Genomic DNA, 24986 nt, shown 5'->3' with positions numbered 1-24986 from the left:
AACTCAATCAATACTTCAAATGGCAAACAAGACAAAAACACCTACTACAAAGAGATTCACCATTACATATATTCACTGTATTAATAAGAATAAAACAAGCTCTAAATCCTAAAATTGATGTGTAGAACTCCACAAGATTTGTGCAAGGCTGATGGGTTTCTTTCCCCACCACTGTTTTGCTGTACTTCAATATGTACTTCAATGCTCACTTCAGTTGCTCTTCAATGCAACATATATTGCAATGCCTTTACCCACTTGTGACATTTAGTCTTACAGCAACAGCTTCTAGGTTAGTACCACTGAGAATCTCTGAGTTGGGAAAATGTGGAAGAGAAAAGAGACTTTTATATTGCTTACAAGGCAAAAATGAGAGTCCACTAAAAATCCTCCCTGGGGCATTGTTTTCTGAAATCTCATTATAATTTAGGCAATCTATTTGTTCTTATAGAACTGATTTATAATGCATGAAGGTTTGGTGTTGACAGTACCTACTACAGAGCTTGGCTTTTATTTGCTCAAGGTCATACATCAGATCTGAGGTGAATTTACGAAGTGACCTTTTGCCTCCACCACCAGTCAGTGTCATGAAAGTAACCCGACCACTACCTTGCTAAACAAATTCAACATAAAATTGTCCAGCTATGCTGAAAAACCTGTACTACACAAGCTTTGAAGTGTGCAGAAGAGGATTCATCAAGAAGACAAGAGAAGGAACATCTTTAGTCATTGCCTTCCCCTCGGAAACACCCATGGAGTTTGCTGTGTATCTCCTGCACTTCTTGCATAGCAGTATTATATTTTAGTGCATTTTCTTAAAACTGGGGAGGATATATACCAACCCTGGATTAAATATTGGGCATTTTCACGGCATCATGGGGGATTTTTTCTAAATAAAGCTTGACTTAATCCTCTCCAAAGATTTCTTGTTGCCCACTGCACCTCTCGGCTGGCTCGTGGAGGAGGAAGCACTGCGGTGGGAGGTTGGCAGCATGCAGGACAGGCTCCTGCCCAAGAGCCGCACTCTGGGCACAGACCACCAAACTCAGAGCCATTCCCCCAGTCAGCCCCTCGATAACAACACAGTCTACTTGTTACTGCATTTCTCACAATCCTCCTTCTCCTCGCACCATCATCCCTCTCTGCTGTCCCGGCTAGAGATGCCCTGAGCTGACTTTTCTTTTTTTGTCTGCTCTTGAACATTGTGCTAATATCTGGAAACTTCGTTTGATCGAAATCAGTGGCGTTCAAACACACCCGTGTCCTTTTCCTCGCACAGCTGACAGCAACACCTCGCTGAGAGCGCGCGGGACAGCGTTCGCTGCAGTCACTACAGGCTGGGGGAAAAGAAACCCGCAGAAACTGCCACACTCAGCATATTTTGTGAAGCAAGCACTCAGGAGAATGACACAAAGCGCTGGATTTTCGACCTAAACTGGTTGGACTCCCAACCGGTTTTCCAGCACCGACATCCCCTCCCTGGCAGAGGGGAGCGCGGAGCATCTCGGGACTTGTAGTTCCGGTGCGGCGCGACATGGCGGCTCCGCGGGCTCTGGCGGCTCTCGCCGCCGCGCTGCTCCTCGCTGCCGCCGGGCAGGCCAGCAAGTACTCCCGGGAGGCCAACGAGGGGCTGGCGGCCGCCGGCGGCAAGCGGCGGGAGGCCGGGGAGTTCCGGGTGGTGAGGCTGAACCAGATCTGGGAGAAGGCGCAGCGGGTGAGTGGGGCGGCGCGGGGCGATGGCGGCGCCCGTAGCGGGACCAGGGGTCGGGCCCGGCCGCTTCGGACACTCATTCCCTGTCAGCCGCCTGGAGATGGAGTACGGGGAGCTGTGTTTGATGAGAGGCCGAGGCTGCCCGGTGCTGGGCCGCCGGGCTGCGGTGCCTTTTGTTGGGTTCTCGGCCGTGGCTGTCCCCGTCCGGCAGCGCAGGGACCCGCTCCGTGGGGGCCGTGCCGGCGGCGGGGAACAGCCGTGCTGTGCAAGGTGTTCCCTCGGCAGATGAGATGTGTACCTCTGTCCTGGGAAGTGTTGCTCTTCCCGTGTTTAAATCTTGCAGTTAAGCCACACGGCCAGGAAGTTGAAAGAGGGAGGGAAGTCCCTCTGGTGCCATGGCGGATCTGAGCCTGGCTCCGGTGCTGGTTGAATGCTTTGGCCCTGTCGGTCAGGGCTATGATGCTCTTATCTGTCTGAAGGCCTTAGTTCCTATTCTACATAGGACAGGAGCTCACGGAGAGAGGAAGAAACCCTCTACCTTGCTGGTTGTGTCACCTTCATTCACACGTAGTGATGTAGATACATGCAGGAGGACCAACAAATGGATATCACCATTCCCAGATGAGAGCCTTAATTTTGACAGTGATACTTGAGTTTCTCTCGTTTTGAGCTATGAAAAAATATTTAATTAAAGTGAAAATACAGTAAAAATATTTAATCACAGTGGAAGTATTTTATTAGAAATAAGCAGAACAGCTCCAACAGGAGAAGAGCACACTGCACATATCCCCTGAATATTGTGGACCATGGAAATTAGGGTCATGACTGGCAATGGTTCAGTTCTTTCAGGCAAAGAAATATAGTTAATATTAATTCTGGATCTTCTATATCCTAAATAGACATTCCTCAGCCTGAGCTACTGAATTAGAGGTAGGGCACCCCTGGGTTTAGTCAAAAACTAGAACCCTGCCATAACTGCTGCCTCCCAATGTGCCAAAAGAAGGTATCAAAAATACTCCTTCCCTCAATGGGAGAAGGATTGAATGGGGCATAGGGCAATGTGTGTGAATGGAACTTCAGCTGTGAACTGACAGCTGAAGAAGAAACAACATGGAGACTAGAAATAATCTATACTAGTATTGTCAGTTTGCTCTTACCTTTCCAATTACAGTCTTTTTTAATTTTCATACCTGGATCTTCTGGAATTAAAATTTAAGATGCTTTACATCACCTACAGTAAGATACTAAACTATAAAATGAAGTTAATTCTGTCAGTAAAGAACTAAGGTTTAGTAAATTCTGTGTGAGCCAGATTTTAGAGATGCAGCACCTACTTGAACTAAATTTGCCACCTTCAAAATTCCACCTTTGAGTACAACTGACACACAGTCTGTGTTTTATAAAGCGATTTTTCAGTATGTCTGAGCAATATATGAAATAAGAGGAAAACTCTGTGTGTTACACCTGCGTTGAAATATTTGCATGTGCAAATGCTGAACTCTCCTTCCTTCATTTTGGTAGTGGTAGAGATAGTACTGAAAACAGGGAACTTCTCTGTTGTGACGTAAAAGATAGATGCTGCAATTCAGCATTGCAACAAACAGCAGGATGAGCAGTCCTTAAGAAAGCCCCAAAACTTAGTGGGACCAGGAGCTGGCAAGCCAGAGTTCCTTCTTGTTTCCCTGAGAGTGGGAGGGAGGGTTTGATCTTTCTCCAGCATCTCTTTTCATAGGTATATGCTTTATATAAAAAAACTAAAAAGTCATTTTATTACAAGAGTTCTGCTTAGTCAGAGCCTAATTCTGCAGTTGTTTGAACCAGTGGCAAATACTCTAGGTTTTTTTGTGTGTGGTTTGGCCTGCTGGTCTTTAGCAGCCCACTGTGCTGTGACTGTTGCCATTGGTGCTGTTCCAGCATCACTTGTTAAGGAGCTTCCTGGCCTTCCCAAAGCAGCACTGGGCTCCAGCATCTGGGTGATGTTACACCTAAAAAATTTGTAGTGAAGAACTCTTTTCCTCTCAGAAGCAACGGTGTAGGTAATGATGTTGCAGGTAATGATTGTAGCCAGGCAAACAGCAAATGACTTAATTGTTGTAATGTTTGACAAATTTCCAGCAGTCATTCCCAGAACTGCCAGGTACCTAACTTGGATGTTAATGTCCAGGCAGCATAAGGAATGAAGAGTAAGGAATGAGTGTAAGGACCTTGTTGCTTTGTTATTTAATCATTAAACTTAGCCTTGCACCTCTCCTTCTAGTTAGTTATTCCAGCATATAGATGGAAGTAAAGTCCACTAACACCTTATTTCAGATGTTAGTAAAGTGAGGAGAATTCTTACCCGTTGACATTTTTCACTTGGTGTTTTTTAGGGTCCTAAGTGAGATGACCTTGAAGGAAGCAGTTCTTGAGCTAGATACTTTAAATTAGTTTATGTGTTCACTCTGTGTTACATAAATGAGACAGGCAAGGGGCTTCCAACAGGTTTCAAAGGATTTACAGTTCTTAAAAGGACAGTTACTTGAGCTTTGTACTAAATTGTAATGAAAATCAGAAAAATATTACTGGAATTGGGAGAAATTTGAATAGAATCTTTCTCTTTTTTTCCCTTAAAGAGCAGTGGACTAATGTAGTTCCTTAGTTTTTATTAAGAGTTTAAAGGTGTCCAAAATCTGCAAGTTCAGAAATTCAGGTTCAGCTTATAGCCGTGCTGCTTAGCAAGCTGCATAGTACTCAGTGTCTCTGTTCCTGTTTTTCTATAGTTCACAAAATTTCAGGCTGACCTGGCATTCATTTTAACTTTAATTTTTTTGCCCTGTCTTTAGCCTCAATGTCTGTTATGCCAGACAGAAATACCTCTAGGTTTCGTATGTTTTAGTGCACCTAAGCCACGTTAAGAAGTGATCTGAGAATTTTTTTCATTTTGATGATAATAAAAATTGCTGATGTCTCTTTGACCTGCAAGGCCATCATCACTGACCTGGTAGTCTGAAAAACTGTACTAACCAATGAAGTTTACCAGCTCACTGTAACTATATGTTTGGGAGGTGGTGCACAAGAAAGCACACATGATGGCAATGGCACGTTGTTTGAGAAACATTGCAGTGCTACGTGTCCATCCTGGTTTCTGAGGTAGCTCTGCAGCAAGAGGTGACTGCACATAACTGAATGCAAACCTTTCTCTGTTCTTGTTAGCTCCATCTTTCTGCTGTGAAACTGGCAGAGTTGCATAGTGATCTAAAAATACAAGAAAAGGATGAGCTAAGCTGGAAAAAACTGAAGGCTGAAGGGCTAGATGAAGATGGAGAGAAAGAAGCCAAACTCAGACGCAACTTAAATGGTAAGAATTTTAAACACTGAATCAGACACATGCCTGGTTAGACACCTGTGTTTGTGTTTGAACCATTAAATAACAGGTTGTCTATCTGGACACTGAGCATACACAAGCTCTTTGGAGGTCAGTAGGGAGCTGCTGCAGGCTAGCAGATTCCTTTGGTCCTGATATTATTGGAAGAGGTCATTAAACCTGGGAACTCTGTGACTTAAACTGTTAGGTTTTCCTTCATGAGCTGCAAAATTCAGCTCTACAAGTGAAGGATATAGCCAGTCTCTCATCTTCCATACATCCATAGTTGGTTCTCATGGTTCTGTATCTTCTATTTCTTTGCAGTCATTATGACTAAATACGGAATGAATGGAAAGAAGGACTCTCAACTCATTGATACCAACTATATTAAAGATGGCATAGAAAGTGACACACTAGATGATCCAAGACTGGAAAAATTATGGAGCAAGGTGAGTACAGTTCCAGGAACTGGAGTATTGGAAATCAGTGTTTCTTCACTGAACTGTTGGCTGTGTCTTCTGAAAGCCCCCAGACTTGGAAGTGATAAGCTTTATTACTCTTCTGTTAAGTACTGGCCAATCTTTTGTGCTCTGTAGCTCACATCTTTGTGCCCTGAGGGTATCCCACCTGCATCCAGATCATCCAGGTGTGGCAGGTTGTCTTTGCAAAATAAAACACCCTCATTGGTTTGCATGAAGGAAAGAGCCTGGGTCCACTGAGCTCAAATGGAGCATTTCAGTCAAATTTCATTGAACTCATGATTTCCCTAAGTGTGACTATCACATTGTGTATTAGTATATCTATGGTGTTTTTCACCATTTTCTTATTGTTGTTTATCAGCTTTAAAAAAAAAATGCATTTAAAATAGAACCATTTCATAGACTGTTTAAAAGTGAAATGTGGAGGAGAAGAGGTTTTAAATAAGGACTTTCCCAGTCTAGTATTCAAGTGGACTGCACTCATGCTTAAAAAGTATGGCTTTAGAAGTCTGAAGAAAACTTCTTTTTGACATGATTAAAGCCACCTTATCCATCAGTGTCTAAATCCTGACCTCATACTAATATTAAGAGAATTAAAAAAAAAGATCTAAGGAAAAGCTGCACTTAATAATTTTCTAAATGTGGTGGGGAGTGTGAAGACATTTTGGCATGCTTAAAAGCACTTGACCTGGAAAATATAATCAGTTCATGTTTCTTTCAGGCCAAGACCTCTGGGAAGTTCTCTGATGAGGAGTTGGATAAACTTTGGCGAGAATTTAAGCACCACAAAGAAAAGATTCATGAATACAATATTCTGTTGGAGACCGTGAGCAGAACAGAAGGTACCTGAACATTTCTCCGATGTTTCGAGATCAGTACAACTCTCTTCTCTGCCCATTGCTTCTACCATTTCCAAACTTCTTTGAAACTCCTGACATTTCTGTCAGAACTGCTTGCAGATGCTGACATTTTCAGATACTTACTGGGTTTAGTTCTGCATTAGCTGCCAAAAATCTTGCCATGAAAATGTTGCCATTTTAGTTTTCTGATTCTGCCTGCATTTCAAGCAGGTAAGATACCATCACATTAGCAATGATGACCATAGTATTTAATTGGAAATTGTGCAGCAAGCTGCTGCAAATTGTGGTTCTAAAGTCTGCAGAACAAGCATGTTTTATCTCACCAGCTGGGAGCCCAAGAGGATATACTCAAATATCTTAGGCACCGAGCCTGAGGTGTGCTAGAACATCAAGGATCTGAATACAGCTTGCTGTACTAATCTTAGCTAAATTTCTGAGAGCTGAAGAATTCTAAAGCTGATAGTTTGATGTTTGCATTGTATAGTCCAAGCTGGAAGCTGCTGAAAAGTCATTTCACCATCAGGTGTTCTGGTTGGTCCAGGGAAGAAGGCATGGGACTCATCAAGCATTCCTATCCCGTTTCCTTTGGTGGATTTCTGAAGCTTTTGACCTATAAAGATTTGGCCTACAGTCAGTAGCTCTCATTCTTCTTCAACAGATATCCACAAAAATGTTATCAATCCATCTGAAGAGAACCTGGTGAAAGAGGAAATCTTGCACAACAAGCACAGAGAACTCAAAGAGAAGTTAAGAAGCATCAATCAGGGGTTTGAGCGTTTACGTAAAGTCAGTCATCAGGGATATGACACAACCAGTGGTATGATACAGTGGGGTTTGTGCTTATTTGGGATTAATTTCATTTTAAAAAAAAAAAAAATCATTGGGCAAGTAATAAGGTGTAGCTACAGTATCACAGTACTTAGTGTACCACAGTGGGCTGAAGAGATACAGCCAGCCTGTTCTATTTGGAACCCAACACTAGAAGCTTGATGAGCCCAAATGAGAAGGGGCATTACACTTTCAGCCCCAGGAGGGCAAGTAAATGAGACAGCATGCAGAGCAAACAATGCCATTATTCAGTTCCTATGGGGATTGTTTTGCTTTTGAAAAACTACTTGCTACAGCAGTACTGTAGTTTTATCCAGTACTTGTATTTTTTTCCCTTTTCATCTAAATAGATCTATTAGTAGTGCAGTGTTTAATGTTTCTGTGTGTATGTATATGAGAAAGAATGCTCATCTCTTTCATAGAAGTTGAGCATGAAAACATTGCGTCCAGATTTTCATTTAGTGGTATGTGTTTGTTTAGAATTTGAAGAACCAAGAGTGATTGATTTGTGGGACATGGCCAAATCAGCCAACTTCACTGAGAAAGAACTTGAGTCTTTTCGGGTAAGTAGAATTCCAGTGAGATCTCTTACGCAAAGATATTTCCCCACGTAAAGAAATACTCAATGCTACTCTGATTGCAGCCACTTCTGTACTGCCCCTCAGCCACCATAAAAAAAAGTAATGCTTTTTTGTTAATACTATATAAACATGTATATTGCTAGTCATATGCATGGTTCTGTTACAATCAGCAAAATGAAAATTCTGAATCCTGTCAAAACAAGTGTTGCATATTTCAAGTCTTTGAAAGATTGAGCCCTGCTTCTTTGTTTCCACTGTGCCAGTTTACCTCTCTTAATTACCTGTCTTAATTACCTCTTTGGGAAGCAGTGCAATCTATATAACCAGTAATTTCTCTCTCATGCCTGCCTCTTGCACTGTTAACTTCCCGTTGGAGCTGTGTTGAACTAAGCCAAAACTCGTGTGACTGCTCTTCAAGGAAATATAATAGAAATTAATTCCTATGTGCTTCATACTGGTTTTATTCAATTCAAGTTGCAATGACAAAATGTTTGATTATCTTTTCATCTGACTCTGCCTGTTTATCAGAATGGATTTTGATTGATGGCCTCTCTTTAGGGTAAACTCTCTTTAGGGCTTCTTCATGGAGCTTCATGCATGTACAAAAGATGTTGTCTTACCAGCCAGGCTAAGGACACTTTGAGCTTTTTTTCCAGATAAGGTACTGAGAGAGTTTTAATTGCCTGGGACCAGGTTTGAAATCTGTCTCTCTTAGATATCAAAGATCCATCTTTATTTATTTTACCTCACGTACAGCCCAATTCTCTTACGAAGCAAACATTTTAGTTACACTGATTTCAGTGGCCCTGCTTCTAAGAGTGTCAGAGGAAAAGTGCTGAAGTCTGCAACAAGGTTTCTGCTCAGTGGGACATTTTGGTCAGGACTGTACAATTGCATGAGGGGTAAATTTGGCCTTCCTATTTGCCACAGTGAAAAAGAAAAAAACAATTCCATAAGCAAGAACACAGATCTGCTTATTAATTTTACTGTTTTAGTAGAAATCTTCTTTCATGCAGACCCTCTTCACCAGGCCGAACCTGTATTGTTACTGTGATTGTTACATGCTTTGGCAGGTTACATGCTTTGGCAGGTAGAGATGTTACTCACTCCCCTCTATCAGGCTATGTGAGGACTGTCTCTGATACATCACTGAACACCACAGTCTGGCCACTCTCTTTGAGGCAAATTAAGACTTGCTTTTTGTTTGTTAACCAATTCATCCTATTTCAGATTCATCATAGCAGACTGTGAACCCAGAAAACATTTAAGTCTGAGCAGAAAATAACAGATCCAGGACCTGATTTTGAAAAGAGGCTTCTTTTAATAATTGTTTGTCTCCGTCCCCTCTCCCCAGTCCACTGTTGTTATGCAAAATTTTTATTTGGTGTTCACTGCTCTCATCTCCCAACACCTCACAGCCATCCACAGTCTCCTTTTAAGGACTCTGCAGTGGGTCATTTTCAGCATCTGCTTTCAAACTCAGGTGTCTTTGTGGTGATGATAATGCATTGTCCAGACCTTGTTATGAAGCAGGGAATTGAAAAAGCTTTCTGTGCTTCACTTAGTAAAATATCTTAGGAGTGACTTGGCAGGAAAAGAGAAAGGAAACCTTGAAAAGAAAATCCTGTGAAGCTGTTTGTATTTGTTGTCATAGGAGGAGCTGAAACATTTTGAAGCAAAAATTGAAAAACACCATCACTATCAGAAACAATTAGAGATTTCACACCAAAAACTGAAGCACGTAGAGGGAACTGGAGATAAGGAGCATCTGAACAGAAACAAAGAGAAATATGCCATGCTGGAAGAAAAGACAAAAGAACTAGGATATAAGGTCTGTATAAATCCAGTGTACATACATGTTGAAAGTTTAACTCAGCAGTAGAAGGTAAGTAGATTGTCCAGTGCTCATTTTACATGCAAGTTGAATGACTTCCAGAAGGGGAGTTCAAGGTACTTCTCACTTTTAGTACAGGATACACTTAATTTTTTTATGGACCTAATTCTATAAGGCCTGAAATCTCCCTATTCTCTGCTCTCCCTGTTGTCACATATGTTAATAACAAAATCTGAATATATTAATTATATTGATATTTTATTTCTCACTGAAATTTGTGTCATGTCTTTTGTTTTCCTCATAGGTAAAGAAGCACTTGCAAGACTTATCCAGCAGAATCTCTCAAGGTCTTCAACACAATGAATTGTAAAAATTTGTTCTTCTTGATGGGATCAATCTATTAAGACAAAACAGATAATGTGATTTTTTGAACAGGGCTCACTAGGGAATCCTTCTGAAATAGTAAGGATTGAACAGATTTGTCCTGTAAGAAAATGTATTTTTTTTGTCTACTTAATTGCCAGTTTTGCATTTGCACTACAAAATTAAATGATTAGATTATATATTTAAGTTGCACATCTTGGATCATATAAATCTTACATCTGAATCAAGTAGCAGCCTTTGAAATAATCAGTCATGTCAAAAGTAAAAATACGTGAACTCTCAAAGGATTCCTGCTAGTAAAAAAATACTAATTTTACAGTCAGGTAAGATATTCTTATCCATGAAAGCAAACACCGAGGTACAGGAAGTTAAAACAGAGACCAGAAAAGTCTTTATTTCAATGCTTGCCCTATTACATTTCCTACTTAAGGTAACGAAAATATTTCTACTGACATTGAGCAATGGCTCAGAGCTGCACTGTGTATGAGTCTTTCATGTGAGAGGGGGAGGAGGAGTAAGGAGGGAACAAGTATGAGGTCAATTCACACAGTTTACTTATTGACTAACACATCTGAAGTTACTGAATATTTGTGTATAATTATCTTGTTCATGGTTGCTTGGTTTTGTTACACTTAGTCATTAAAAATATCAAAACAAGATACTGATGTGCCTTTTTTTTAGCTTCCTTTTCATATAACAAGAAGTAACCAGACCTGGTTTTTGAGCATGCTGCTTATTCCTGTGATGTTCATTCACACAGTAGTTTTTAAGAGAGGAGGGGTGATTTTGTACCACAAGAATGTGTTTCTATGTTACAAACAGGCAGGAGGCTCCCTAAAGCATCTTCTCTCTCAGTGCAATTTCCAGTAAAGGTTATTATCGCTTTCCCTTTCAAGACCAGATTTTTCTAGTCAGAACTTTGGCAAGCATCAGACATCTGGGTTGAAATTGTCTATGCTGCCTCTATTTCAAATGAAACTTTTCAGGAACAAGGCTAAGACAGTGTAGGTGAACTATTACAGCTGCTTGGTTAAGGAGCATTGTGACTTGCAGATTGCAGTGCTGCCATGTGCTACATGAGGAAGCTGAGCCTCGCTCTCCCTACCTGTTCCATGAGAGATACTGAAGAGATCCATTCAGTCTGAATAAGCCGCTCATCCTGGGTCCATCATGTGTTAAAAGTAGCATGATTCTGTACTTAAAGACTGTATTATCATGGGCAAGTGATCTGAACCAAAACTGCGGGAGCAGTCTTACTTTGAGATTCTGAATCTCTTTCTTTGAAACAGTAAGCTTGTCTTTTACTTTTTAAATTTAATGTAAGCTAAGAGCTATTTATATTTTACGACTCATTGTCCATCTTGGTAGCAGGCTACCATTGATATTGTCAGTCTCCTTAGAGATGGTTCAGTTCATGTAGTTTATGGTATACATCACCTCTGGTTGGTAAGCTAAAAAAAAGTAAACCCAAAAATGGCTACCAGCTATTTATGAGAAAACTTGTTTGTTTGTTTTTCTAGATGTTACACACTATTTCTTCCCCGGACTATCACTTTAAGGGCTGTTCAGCTTCTGAATCAGAGCAGTAGCTGTATTATCTTACAGGTTTGTCTTCATCATTTTTTTTTCAATTTTTAAAGGAACGCAGAACACTTTGTATTCTATACCATGTTAGAAAGTGCAGACTTTACTATGTCCTTCAGTTTTCCCTGGGGCAGAGTAAGAATTAAATCTATGTGCCACAAATCAGTTTGGTGGCTGTAGCTTGGATATGGAGAGGCCCCCAGCACTTGTTCCTAGGTGAAGATCTTGCACACGTGCACTAAATACATCAGCAGAGGAGTAGAGCTAAAGCAAAGCTCTGAGCCACTCCTGCTCAGCAATCCTAACTGGGTTCTGTGGGAGTGGAAAAGCTTTTTCTGAGCATGTTCAGACACTGCTGCTGAGGGAGATGTGCTGCTGCACTTGGGAAAGCAACGTGAGTGTCTCAGCCTACACTACAGGCAGGCAGAGCAGCTGTGTGCTCCACACAGGAGGGCAGAGCAGAAAGCTGGATTTCAGCATGTACCTGAAATAGAATATGCTTATTGAGGAATTTCTGAAGAAGTATGGAGCAGCACAAGGTGCTGGAGTCATAGAACAAATAACCGGGGTCTGATGAGTTACTGAACAAGTGCAGAGCTGCTTCAGCACAGGCTTTAAAGAGCAGTGATGGCTGAACCAGGCAGTGGTGGCTGTACCTTGTCTTTACCCACCACACCATGACAGTAATTGGGCTCAAAGGCCAGGAAGGCTCCAGCAGAGAGAATGTTTGGCAAGCACAAAGTACAAGAGGCTGACAAAATATTTACATGTCACAGTAATTTAAAATTGGGAACGAGTCACAGATCAGCAGCAGCAAAGGTTGAAGACTGGAGTCAGCACAGTCACCTCACTTAAGCTATTGAACCTAGAGGAGAAAAAAAGATTGTTACTGCCTCTGCATCCAGCTTCCCCCTGAAATACTCTGTGGCTGAGGTAGAGTCTTCAACAGCATAGGGAAGACATGAGGAATAGTTTCCATTCCTGTCAAGGCTCCTTGGGGCTTTCCCTGATTTTGAGATCTGGGGACAGACTGGTGTATGGGCTAGTGAGGTGTAGAATCTGATTTCACTCTGGTTTCTACAGTCTGCACCTCACACACAACAACATCTGTACAAGTCAGTTAATTATTGCAGTTTTTAAGCCTCCAAAGACAATTCATATGGCCAAAATAACGAGTGGGTAGTGTTTGAGACATTAAAGATTAAAAAGTAACTTGAATCACTGCAGTTGCGTTTCCGTAAATAGCACCAAAAATTCAGAGCAAAAAAGTGGTATGAATGAAATACGCATTCAGTCCTGTACCCCTTCAGAAGTGAATAATGGAATTCATAGGTGAGACTGCATAGAAGAGGCATCTGAAAAGGAAAAAACTTAACAGCTTTTAAACAGTGGTCGAACCTTCTCTTCCTTAGTAGGTATTTTATCTGATCCCTTTGTAATTATTCAAATTACCAAGTTTTTCAAACCACTCTGAGGAACAATTTGAAATACAAAAGTGGGAGCAGAAGAGGGAGAAAGGAACTGCATTTGTTAGGAGAAAAAAAATCAGAACATTTAATATTTTATACAGTTAGTCAAATTCTGCTCTTAAAAAGAACATCAATTTAAGTAAACATGTCAGTGACTACAAGTAGGACAGATTTTGTTTGTTAAAAAGGTGGGGGGTGGAAATGAGAGGAAAATAAATACGTAAGGCATTAAATACAACAGAAATAACCAAGTCTTTCTTAAAATAAACACATCCTACACGTTGGTACAACAGCTAAGATGGCATCACTCTACGAAGACAAGGAACAGCACTACAGTAGATGTACTGCTGCAACTATTTCCCCTCCCAAGGGATCCTGATGCCTGATAGATCTGGCAAAAGCAAGAGCATTTCAATTCACCCAGTAGACATCATTTACATTTTGTGAGCTGGGTACCATGTGCCTTTTCAGATCCAGTTCCTGCAGGCAGGGATCTCGGTGCTCGGGAGCTGGTGGAAGCAGGATTCTTGGCTGGGCTCTCCTGCTTGCTGTGTGCCCAGCTCTCTCTGTGGGGTTCCCTCAAGCCAGGGTTAACAGAGCTTTTGCTCAGGTGATAGAAGGCAAGAGACAGAGAAACCATCTTAGCTTCCAGAATGTGGCTGCCTTGACAGCTGAGCATTTAGCAGGGCCTCAGAAGGGCTTCAAGCCCTGCCTGGGGAGCAGTTCAAGGACAGGAGGCACATCTCAGTGGATGCTGCCTTAATCCCAGCTCACAGGGTCTGCAGCTCCACTTCAGCAGCCATCTCACCCTGCTGACCCTAAAGGGAGCTGAAGGGGCCCTAACACATCGCGTTTTCAGTTCTGCCATTTATTCAACATGTGAGTCCAGGTGAACTAGTGCATTTAGTTACACCCCATGAAAGAATGTAGGTCCCCAGGCAGGATCCAGCGTGCCACAGCACCCAGAACCAGAGCATCGCACTGGGAGCCAGGCTGCTGAGAGCTCTGCAGGCCCTAACCCAGGATCAGCCCAAGTACAGTGCTCAGCTCAGGGCTAACCCAGACAGAGTTAAAGCACAGTTCATATGTTTCGTGCCAAACACACTCATCACCCACAGCCCTTCCCTGCCATCATTTGGCACCACTTCAGAGAAGGTTTCAGCCTGTTTTGTTTTTTTTTTTTTTTAAAAAGGTGCCATTTCGCATAGAAAAATCTACCAGTAAATAGTACACAGGCAGTTTTAAAGTAATATTTAAATGCTGTTTTTCTTTCCATGGTATTTAATGACAATAGAAGAAATAAAGTAATCAAATAAAAGTCAGTAAATAGAATAGATTGTTGCTTTCAATACAAACAGACCTAGCTTAGTAAATGAGAATGGGGTGCTGCATTTTCTGTGTGCATTATGTTGTCTAACAGACTGGTGGTTCTAAATCAACATTTCCTAATACAACAGTTAACATGTATTTCAGGCCACTCATATAGCACCTATGGGGAAGCAGGATGTTAACCTACAGAAAAAAAAACTGCATGCATTTCTTTTAGTAGTAGCCAGAGGCATAAAATAGAAGCATTCATGAAATCTGTCCAGTAGAGCCAAAATAAATTCATAAACTTTCCTTCACAGTAAATATTTCAAGTTGAACCATATTTGTTACAGCAGTGATTGCAACCCAAATGCTTTTATCAATAGCCCTTAATGCACTTTCATATCCAAACCTCCATGTAATTTCCTACTGCTCGACAAAAGAGCACTCTACTAAATCAAAAAGAAAACAGTACACAGACATTAATGCTTAACATGTGAACTTTGTTCCTTCATTGATGTGTTAATTTATCAGAAAGCTGGATGCATCTAACCATTTCAGTCTCAAAGGTTGCCTGTCAATAACTGGTCTATGGTAACTCTAACCTGGTTATTTCTATAGGCAAAGTGAGTGTTGAATCACTTTGAAATAAGCCTCTTACTAAAATAAAATGGTATTTAATGTTCTACAGTTATAATTTTCCAGGCAATTTGAAGAGAGAAGGGAGCTGCACTATTTTAAGAATAAACACACTGAGGACTGGAAATCTGAGTATGAAAACCAATAATTTGCAATGTCTGGCATTGGATCCATTAGTCCAACTGCAAAATTCAAATCTCAGTTTCTAATTTAAGAAGATATTTGAACCAAAACCATTAACTAAATGATCCTTCAATAGGGAAAGAGTCCGTTTTCCAACTAATTAAGTTCCAGGTTCTGGGACTCAAGTTTACAATTCCAAATACGTCCCATCACAGTGTAAAGAGTCTTCATTCATACCAGTTCCTGGGGCCAATGATGCCCCTTTAATTGTTCCATTTTGAAGTTCAAGAAAACAGAAGAAGAGTAAGAACTATGTGCAAAAAGTGACATCTCTGAAAGATGAGCATGCCGGGGAAAAAGCTTAGGAATCAAGGGATACTGCTCTTTTTTGGCTCAAGAGCAGAGTGCTGGTAATGGGAAATGCAGCAAGTTTCTTCCTGGTTTTGTTAGGAATTTTTCAGAGTATACTTTTTTTCTAATCTGCACTGAACTGACACAGATTCTTACACAAAAAACACATTCTAACAGCTCTGAACACTGGAAACTGCAGCCTGGGAGACTCCAGTTAGCCTTCTCCAAGCCTTTTTTTGAGCAGCTAATAACCATGATCTATTTGGCATGCATATGTCTTAGACAATGTTAGCATTAGCCTCAGTTTGCTGGTGTCACTAAACCCTTACCTTGATCGATCAATTGTTTCAGGTCTTGTACTAACTGACCCTCATTCTTTGCAGAGCTGCAAAACAAAGTTTTCATTTATGATTTGTTATAAATTCAGAATAAGAACACGATTTTCCAGAGATGTTTTGACGGATTGATAGAAATTTGGAAAGAAAAAACCAGCCAATGTAACCAACTAAGATAGCCAGAAGTACCACAGTATGTGTCTGGGATCACAGAAGAAGCAGAAGTGAGCATGCTTAGCCAGAAATATACAGTGAGAATAAACATGAATTCTCTTCAGCTCCTTCAAACCAAGGAACAGACTCACTCAGTTCAGCTTTGACTACTTACAGCAGAAATTGAGAGCAGAAGAAGGTTATGTGGCTCTTCCTGCACTGCTCAGGGCTCCCCATGCTGATGGACAGTGGGAAAGGGTTCCCATCACAGTCCAAACTGAAGACATGGCCAGCTGCAGGCTGTACCTTGCACCTTGAGAGTTCCCCAACCAGAGGGACAGCAATGTTAAATGTTGCCATTGTAAAGGAGGCCCTGGACAGAGGTAGACACCATGAAAAGTATCTAATGTCTGCAAACTCCAAAGCAGCACACCTGGGGTTTCAAATCCAGTCACTGCAGGAAATGCATCCTCACAGCTATCACTTATGGTCACTAGTATCATCCATTCACCATAAAATGCACAGACAGCAAAACTTAGTCTAAGAGCAATTCCTGAGTCTTTCAGTAGACCTGATCCATCTCTATCAAATATCCCAGCCACTGTAAATGACACCAGTGTAGGTGAACACAGAATTAGGTGCACCTTCACATCAGGTTAAGGTGCTCTCTATTTCACAGCATGGCCCAGCTCTCACCATCCTTCATCCAAATGACTTACTAAGCTTTCATATACTTTCCACAGAGGAGAAAAAAGCAGACATGGAGGATGATTCTGTCCAAGGTCTAGCCTGTGTATTCAGTACAGGCCTGAACTGACATGACACCAGGACAATGAGACACACACCATCATACATGGAGCATGGCAGTCTGCCTCGTTAGAGTGGACTCCAGCTTTTAATCATACTGATGTTTGACTCCATTCCTGGTGGAGGCAGTACCAACACATCATCTGTGTGACCAAGGACACAGCCTCAACTTCAGTCTTTTCAAGGAAACCACTTCCTTGCTATAAACCACACATTGTACAAGGCCAGCAGATCCCCAACACTGGCACAAACTGCGTTTTACAGACACGTACACTCTTCTGGTGCTGCCCTTCTGTCAGTGCCATAGCTGGCAAAGGACAACTGCTGCTTTCTGGATCATTGCTGACACCTACCTATTTCATCAAATTCCCAGTAAGATTTTTTTCCCGTGCTTCTCAATTATTGTCCAGTACTACTGGCTGTTGGTAGTAAAAGGACAAAGTGTAATAGCAGGCCAAAGGCAGGTCATGGGGTACATCCTCCAAATGTGGCAGAGACATGGGGAGTGAGGAATCTGAGTGATTCATTACATAATGAAACTCTGGTATCCAAAGGCCAGGTTCCTTTCTGAACATTCAATCTGCTCTTTTTTCTGGATATGAACGATCCATAAATTGCCAGCTCAGCCCACAGATGAGTAAAATTTAACTTATACAATAGCAGATGCTAGGGCTTTTTTATTTATTTATTTTTCTTTTTAAGGATTTCACAACAGTATAATATAATGTAGAGACAAATTAATGTCATGCTAAATCTGCTTTTGATCCCACCCTCCACACTGCACATATCTCAAATAAGTTGACAAGTATTATTTCAGTAAAACGGTGATGTTACATACGCCTCTGTGTACACAGTGGGATAATAAATTTGAATTATTTCTAGATGCTCTGATGTAGGCAAATGTTTGAAAGCACATAAGCTTTAAAGTTCACTCACCTTCAAGTTTTTACTAAACTCAAAGTTTGCATGTCACCTGCACTTTCCTAAACCTGTTCACTTTCTTATATATCTAATTATTGTATCAGAATCCAGGATAAGAATTACATGTATTATCCTGTCACATATATTCCAACCTTTCAGAGAAAACTTATAAGCAATTGATCGATAACCAACTGATATCATTGTCCTATGCCTCTGAATGAGGCTTCCCTGAAGCCTGTCATCTTTAGGATGGGATGGGATAGAACAGAATAACAAAAAATAGAAATAGAATATTATATTTTAGTTGGAAGGGAGTGACATCAACCATCTAGTCCCACTGCCTGACCCAATTCAGGACTGACCACAAGTTAAAGTATGTTACTAAGGACATCGTCCAAATGCCTCTCAAGGATTGACAGGCTTTGGACATTGACTGCTTCTCTGTGAAGCCTGTTCCAGTGTTTGCCCACCCTCTTGGTAAAGAAATACATCCTAATATCCAATCTAATCATCCCCTGGTGCAGCTTTGAACCATTCCTGCATATCCTATCACTGGGTATCAGGGACAAGAGCTCGGCATCTCCCTCTCTGCTTCCCATCCTCAGGAACCTGTAGAGAGCAATGAGGTCACCCCTCAGCCTCTTTTGCTTGAAACAACACAAACCCAGTGTCCTCAGCCACCCCTCACAGCACAGGCCTTCCATCCCTTTCTCCAGCTTTGCTGTTCTTCTCTGGATGCATTCAGGGACCTTCACTTACTTCTTAAATGTGAGTTGTGTGTGGGGCACACACAGCACTCAGGGTGAGGCTCTACCAACACTGAGTACAGATCACCTCTTCTGCCCAGCTGGTCATGCTGTGTTTGATGCACCCCAGAATGGGGTTTTCCTTCTGGGCTGCCAGGGCTCACTGCTGACTCACACTGAGCTGCTGTTGGCCAGCACCCCCAGATCCTTCCTGCTCTCCAGCCACTCCTCTCCCCATTTGTACACATGCCCAGTGCTACCCCATCCTAGGTACAGAATCTGGCTATGGACTTGTTAAATTTCATCCCATTAATCATAGCCCAATGCTCCAATCTATCTAGATCCCTCTGCAAGGCCTCCTGCCCCTCAAGAGACTCAAAAGCATTTGGTATCATGAGCAAACCTTCTAATGGGGCATTCACTCCTGTATCCAGATTGTTGATAAACTTACTGACCAGAACCGGCCCTAGGACTGAGCCCTGAGGGACACCACTGGTGACTGCTCACCAGACAGACCCAGCCCAGTTCACTGCAACCCTTTGAGCTCTGCCCCTTAGCCAGTTGCTCCACACTGCACACCAGGAACCTGCTCTGAAAAACTTGTCCAGAAGGATGCTGTGAGGAAATTATCAAAAGCCTTACTAAAATCAACAAAACCTACATCTACCACCTTCCCTTCATCCTGGAGCAGGTGATCTTATTGCAGAAGGATATCAAATTATATGAACCCACGTTTACTGAGGCTGATGAGTGCACTGTTCATTAAATGCCTTTCAATTGTACTCAACATGATCCTGTCCATAATCTTTCCAGGAACTGAGGTCAGACTAACAGGTCTGTAGTTCCCTGGGTTTTCCCTTATGCCCTTTTTGTATCTTGCAATAACACAGGCTAGCTTCAAGTCATCAGGATCTTCCCCAGATGCCCAAGACCTTTGGCAGATGATTGAGAGGGGTCCTGCCATAACATCTACTGGCTCCTCCAGCACTCTGGGATGAATCCCATCAGGCCTCATGGATTTGTGACCATTCAACTGATACTGCTGGTCAGGGGAAAGCATAAAGCTGAATCCATCAGAACCCACACAAATTTTCAAAAAATGGCACTTAATACTCAAGTACACTGAAAAGATAACGTTTGCAGACCTGCTCCTTATGAACTTCCTTTTAATAACTACTAACTCTTCCATCCTTACTCTGCTTTGCTTGTTCCCATTGCTGCATGAGGTTAAATTAACTTTTCCTTTCAACCTAGACTGCAAAACACTGTTTGTATGACTGGTCAAATGAGAGCTGACAATCTCTCCAGAGAAAAGGTGACACAAAAATATAATGGCACTGTCATCTGAAAATAAAATTCATAATTTTTACAGTAACTCATGAAATTCTGTGTCTTCCTCCCATGGTCATTTTAGCAAGTATGTGTGTTATCCCAGACAAACCAGAAGAGGAACCTACCAAAAGGTGCATGTTTCAGAATCTCACCAAAAAAAAAGTGTGATCACTCATAACTCAAATTTAAGTAGAGTTTTCCAAGTGACACTAATTTAAAACTGCTTTGTTTAAAGCAGAGTGGAAAAATGAGGAATTTTTCAAAGCTGTTTGCTAAAAACAACTCTTAGGGCAGATTTTCACAAACATTTACATGCCTAAAGACACCTACTGGCTTTTTGCACAATTAGGTGTCAGGAATGCTATTAAAACCCAGACAACTATTTGCATTGTTGGGTAATTAAATACCTTCAAACTCCAGGCCTCCATCCCACAGCACATTCCATCACCCAGGCATTTGCATATAAAAATGCTCCATAACAGCTTATGAACAATGCCATAAACCCCACTCATGCAGTAATTACATTTGGTGCCAGCCTACTGAGTAGGTCTATCAGAAAGAAAGAGGTACATGCACGGCACACTAATGCTTATGCCCAAACACTGTGCTTGCAGACAGCTGGTTTTCATGTCACCAAGAGCAATTCTGCCATGTTAAAGTACTTCAAGGACATCTTACAGAAGCATCAGCTACATCACATTGTTTTGTTCTTCTGGTAATTAATCCCTGGTAAGAACAGGAGGAGATCTGACTCTGAGAGAATGCTAAATTAAAAATGAGCAAATCCTTCCTTTTATCATTAGAAGTTACAAGTCTCATCTCAAAATTTTGGGAGATATTTTGGGGTTTTTTGCAAAGAGCTCTGAATCTGGAACCATCCTATAGTAGTCACAAACTATATTTTAGATCACTTGTGCAACAAGTTTTATGCAAGGTGTGTGAGTAAACCCCCAACTATTTGGACATTAACAGCAGTACTAAAGTTAACCCATGGAGGCTACACTGTGAGCACAAAGTCTGCTCATAGGATTATGGTTTGGTTTCCACTGTCCTCAGTTTGCTAGTGGAAGTTGAAGTCATGTGATTTTATATACTTAGAAAAAAGGTTTCCTATTTCTGTGATCTCCTGTTGATCAAATAAGAAAGCTCTAATTTCTCCAACAGAAATGCCAAGCCTGTAACTTGACAGGGAGGCACTACCAAAACAACAACCAACCGGTTTTTAATAGGTGCAACAGTATGGTTTTGCCTCCTGCTTCAGCCTCCTACGTATTAAAAAAAAAAAAAGAAACAGAACCCTAAAAAGTAAAATACTTCATTTGTGGAAAGCCTTATAGGATAACTGAGTTGACATTAACAAAGGCTATTAGTGCAAATTTATATACAGCCATCTAGATCTTCCTTGTTGAAGTTACTATGACGTACACAAACACGTGCACAGAGACCCATGTGCATGCACAGATTCACAGCCCCTTTTCAACCTGAAAAAAAAAAAACAAAAAACCAAAAAACAAAACCCAAAACACATTTTTTAAACTGTGATTTCTCTGTGAGTTCAGCAGCAATCTGAAGACCTTTCCTATTGCGTCAAATCCTTACCCATGCTACAAGTCCCAGATTCAATGCGAGCAGCTGGCAGCCTTTGTAGAGATCCTAGGTAATATATTTTCCTGGTAAATAGATTTTTACAACAGAAATATTGTAGTTTTGTTATATATTTTCATGGAAAACACTGCATTTCAATGCATTAGGGAAGCTATGCGCATTTTAAATATTAAATATAAAATAGGGACATAGCAAGAGGTTTAACCTTGCAAGTCCTCCAGTGGAGCATCTTCGACTGAAGAACATGCCAATCTAAATAAACCTGATCCCAAGAAGCCCAGGCCATTCAAACTGTACTGAGCATGTTTTTACAAAGCAGATCACCCCCGTTCACTTGTCAAATAAGAAAAATCTTAGAATCCTTTCCCTTCAGTAATAAGTAAGGTGGATTAACAGAAATGTACATCTGAGCACAGGACAGATAAGAGTGGCAATTGTCAACTCTCAAACACATATTTTTTATTTGAGAGATTTCTGATATTTTACATTACTATTGAGGCTACATTCAAATAAATTTACAGGTTAAATTCTGCCTCAAAAACAAACACCCATGTCTCATCCTAAGTTATTTAGTGAAACCCTCACTGGCACAAAACTTCCAGTCACCAGCATAAATTATGATGCATATCTAAAAACCAGAATTTGGCTGTGATATTGGATCTTAAGAGGACACAGTCAAAAAATCATAATACCCAAGATATCACTCCCAGTAACTTCTGGAAGCCAAAGCTGATACGTTATTAGAAAAAAAGTTGTTTTCCTCATAAGTACACTTCCTTGTTAGTCTAGTGTCACTGCCATAACATTTTATATAACATTTTATTTAAATAACACTTTATATCAGGACAAATAAAAATAACAGAAGAATTAAATAGACAATGCAACATGGGAATTCAGATTTTGAATCATACAATCTCACTGTACAAAAGCAGGATGTCACAGACTTGTGGTTAAACTTATTTTACAAGATAACATCCTGTTGTGCCTCAATTCTGTAGCATCTCTGGAGACATCATCCTCTTACACAGAACTGGTTTTATGCTATTTAGGGACAGCAGAGAATTATTCAATGAAATTTTTAGATGTAATGTGGATGCTCTGCTTTCAATGCTGCTTGACATTCAGGATAGGTTTTGTGATATAAAGAACTCAATTTGCAAAAGTAAATGTTTCTTTTTAATACCTTGATTTTAAAACATTCTGTCTGAGAAACCTGAGGCCTGATTTTCAAAGTGATACATATGTTCAACTCTAGGAAAATTGCTAAGAATTACAGGTACTCAGCAGCTATGAAATCGAACTTTTGGGTTGATCTAGGGTTTTTAAGAAAAAAAGCACCCAAAATGCCCCTTCACATTACTGTGGTTTATAGACATAATTAAATAACTTGTCTGTGTGCTCCTTTCTGTGTGCATACACATATGCATCCCTGACACTACAGCTTTTAAATCTGAGCAACTTTAGCCAAAGCTGCAGGATTCCTGGTGAGGTATAAAACTGAATTATTCATAGAGAAAGTTAAGCATGTCCATAAATAAGCACATAAATTGAACATAACTGTGCCTGCAAAAAAGTAGGCACTGAAATTTCTTGCTTTTATAAGAGTCCATTAATATATTAATAGAGGGTTTATGTTTTATACACTCAGATATATACATATATTTTATCAGCAATGTGTGCTTACATACATACACGTGCACATATGCAAACATATGTGTACACTTACCACACACACACTCACATTCTGTTATCTACACACATTCAAGTTCTTCATTTTTAAAGAAAATGCCACCATTTAATAAATACTGAAATTGGTTCCAGGTTCTCCATGATTTTAGAATTATAGAAAAAGGTAACTTACATCTGTCATTGCATATGAAAAAAAAATATCTGGACTTTATAACCAAATTAGAATAAAAAGAAAGACCAAGCAAACCCCTCATGCTACCAGCTTTCCAATTATGAATGAAGATATCGGAATGAATCTGGTATAAATGCAAGAAGCAATGGCAGCATTTTGTGTGACCATTTTTTACAATTAGTCTGAATCTTTTGGAAGACGAATTAGTATCAATTTGTGGTGAGCAAAAAGTTCTTTCCTAGACAAGTCACTGCTGGGCCCCTTTCTTCTTCTGCTCCAGCTCCTGCAAGCGTTCCTCCCGGCACTGGGCGTGCTGCGTCCCCACTTTGTGGGCTGTCTCAGTGGCTGCAATGTCAATCTGTGCATACCGGGATGATCCACTCCCTGAAACATCAAATGAAACCCTGTAAAAGACTCTACCCCTCATATATTCCTGGGTAAAACTGGCACAGGGTTAAGTATTCAGACACTTCTTCCACAGATTTCCTGGATGATCTGGGCCTGGTCTTAAAGCAAGCTACGTGAAGGGAGTAAGATGATAACCACAGCTAAACAAAGCTTGTTAAGGTGTTTTGTATATTTACATATTTTAGCTATCAGGTTTTCTTCAAATAAGCAAAAATGAAACCACTTGCATTTCTGCCCCTGGCTCAAATCTCCACTCCTGCTACTCCCAGTAAAAGACAAAACTGAACTCAGCATTCCCTCTTCTATGAGGCTTTGTCACCAAGCTACCAGTCAGTAAATGAACAACATCTGGCATTTGAACAAAAAACATTTGTGGCAGTTGGCAGAGTTCTTCTTTGTCAGGATTAGGCACTCTGTGAACATCTACCAGAGGAACCCCCTTCAGCCTCAAGCAGAATGACACTTTAGATCATTTTCTGGCAGTAGGGGAGATAAAAGCTGCTCAGTCTGCTCTAGAGTAAAATAGTTCTGTATAGGTGCAGACACAGATGCTGCAGGCTGGGAAAACTTTAGTATGAAAAAAATAATGTATTTATGATCATTAAAGGCACCTTTAAAGTTACACCATTTGAGCCTGAGAGGGTGGCTGACATTTAGGAAAGTTTATGGAATTTCATTCTTAATTCCTTGGTTCGTTGTCTTTAAAATGAAGATAAAACATTCCAACAGGAGAACTACTTTTAAGTCCAAGAGAAGCTTAGAATTACTTAACTAAAACCATATAAACATTTTAAAAAAATGGGAAAAGTCCTAGCATTTCAAAGTTAATAAAATTGCTGAATTTAAAAGTATAAAAACGAAAATCTTAGTAGCTAAAAACTATAGATGGAAAAACCATCAATACCAAATGTGAGCAATTAAATGCCAGATTCTGATAAAATGCTTTCTGTAACAAGGACTGCAACTCTAGATCACAATATATGGTAAATATATATATAAATATATATATATATCACAATATATGGTAAATATATATTGCATACTTATGTACTAATTGTTCAAGTTAAGCATTAGAAGTAAAATACCCAATTAAAAAAAAAACAAGCAAAAAAAGTAATTTAAAAAAAATCAGATAATTGGGCTGGCTATCTCTTTGTAGCACTTTCATACATCCTCATGGACAGAAGATAGAAGAGAACTCATTTCTGTTCTTAATCATTTGCTGCATGGCTCCAGAGTCAGTGTCTTCAGGAGCAAGCCCTGTACACCTACACCCACCGTCCTGTTTCTGAAGCCAAGCAAGAAAATTTAAGTAAGTTTAGTCCTA

At 40.5% G+C, this 24986-nt stretch overlaps 2 protein-coding genes across 3 annotated transcripts in view; one reads left to right on the top strand and one right to left on the bottom strand.

Annotated features, from left to right (window-relative positions):
- Window positions 1–1501: 1501 nt before the first annotated feature.
- Window positions 1502–10676, top strand: LRPAP1 (LDL receptor related protein associated protein 1). Its single transcript, XM_050338525.1, has 8 exons — window positions 1502–1711; window positions 4901–5045; window positions 5376–5500; window positions 6252–6372; window positions 7049–7207; window positions 7699–7781; window positions 9454–9630; window positions 9938–10676. The coding sequence occupies exons 1-8, from the start codon at window positions 1532–1534 to the stop codon at window positions 10001–10003; spliced, it is 1056 nt and encodes a 351-aa protein (XP_050194482.1). The 5' UTR covers window positions 1502–1531; the 3' UTR covers window positions 10004–10676.
- A 12470-nt stretch (window positions 10677–23146) lies between these two features.
- Window positions 23147–24986, bottom strand: part of DOK7 (docking protein 7) — a 56765-nt gene continuing 54925 nt past the window's right edge. For both annotated transcript variants that reach the window (XM_050338561.1, XM_050338562.1), the window contains exon 12: window positions 23147–23635. In XM_050338561.1, the coding sequence (XP_050194518.1) occupies window positions 23499–23635 (137 nt within the window). In that variant the 3' untranslated portion in view covers window positions 23147–23498. The remainder of the gene's footprint in view (window positions 23636–24986) is intronic.

This window comes from Myiozetetes cayanensis, unplaced genomic scaffold, assembly GCF_022539395.1.
Source record: "Myiozetetes cayanensis isolate MyiCay16 unplaced genomic scaffold, myiCay2020 scf7, whole genome shotgun sequence".
Taxonomy (NCBI): domain Eukaryota; kingdom Metazoa; phylum Chordata; class Aves; order Passeriformes; family Tyrannidae; genus Myiozetetes; species Myiozetetes cayanensis.
The sequence above is the reverse complement of the archived record's forward strand: the minus strand, read 5'-3'. Positions and strand labels throughout refer to the sequence as shown.

What these genes read in the sequence shown, in the direction of transcription:
- LRPAP1 (XM_050338525.1), top strand. Translation starts at nt 1,532, where the DNA reads ATGGCGGCTCCGCGGGCTCTGGCGGCTCTCGCCGCCGCGCTGCTCCTC. An exon ending in GACCGTGAGCAGAACAGAAG is followed by an intron (nt 6,373 to 7,048) that starts GTACCTGAACAT and finishes CTTCTTCAACAG; the next exon opens with ATATCCACAAAAATGTTATC. An exon ending in AAGAACTTGAGTCTTTTCGG is followed by an intron (nt 7,782 to 9,453) that starts GTAAGTAGAATT and finishes TTGTTGTCATAG; the next exon opens with GAGGAGCTGAAACATTTTGA.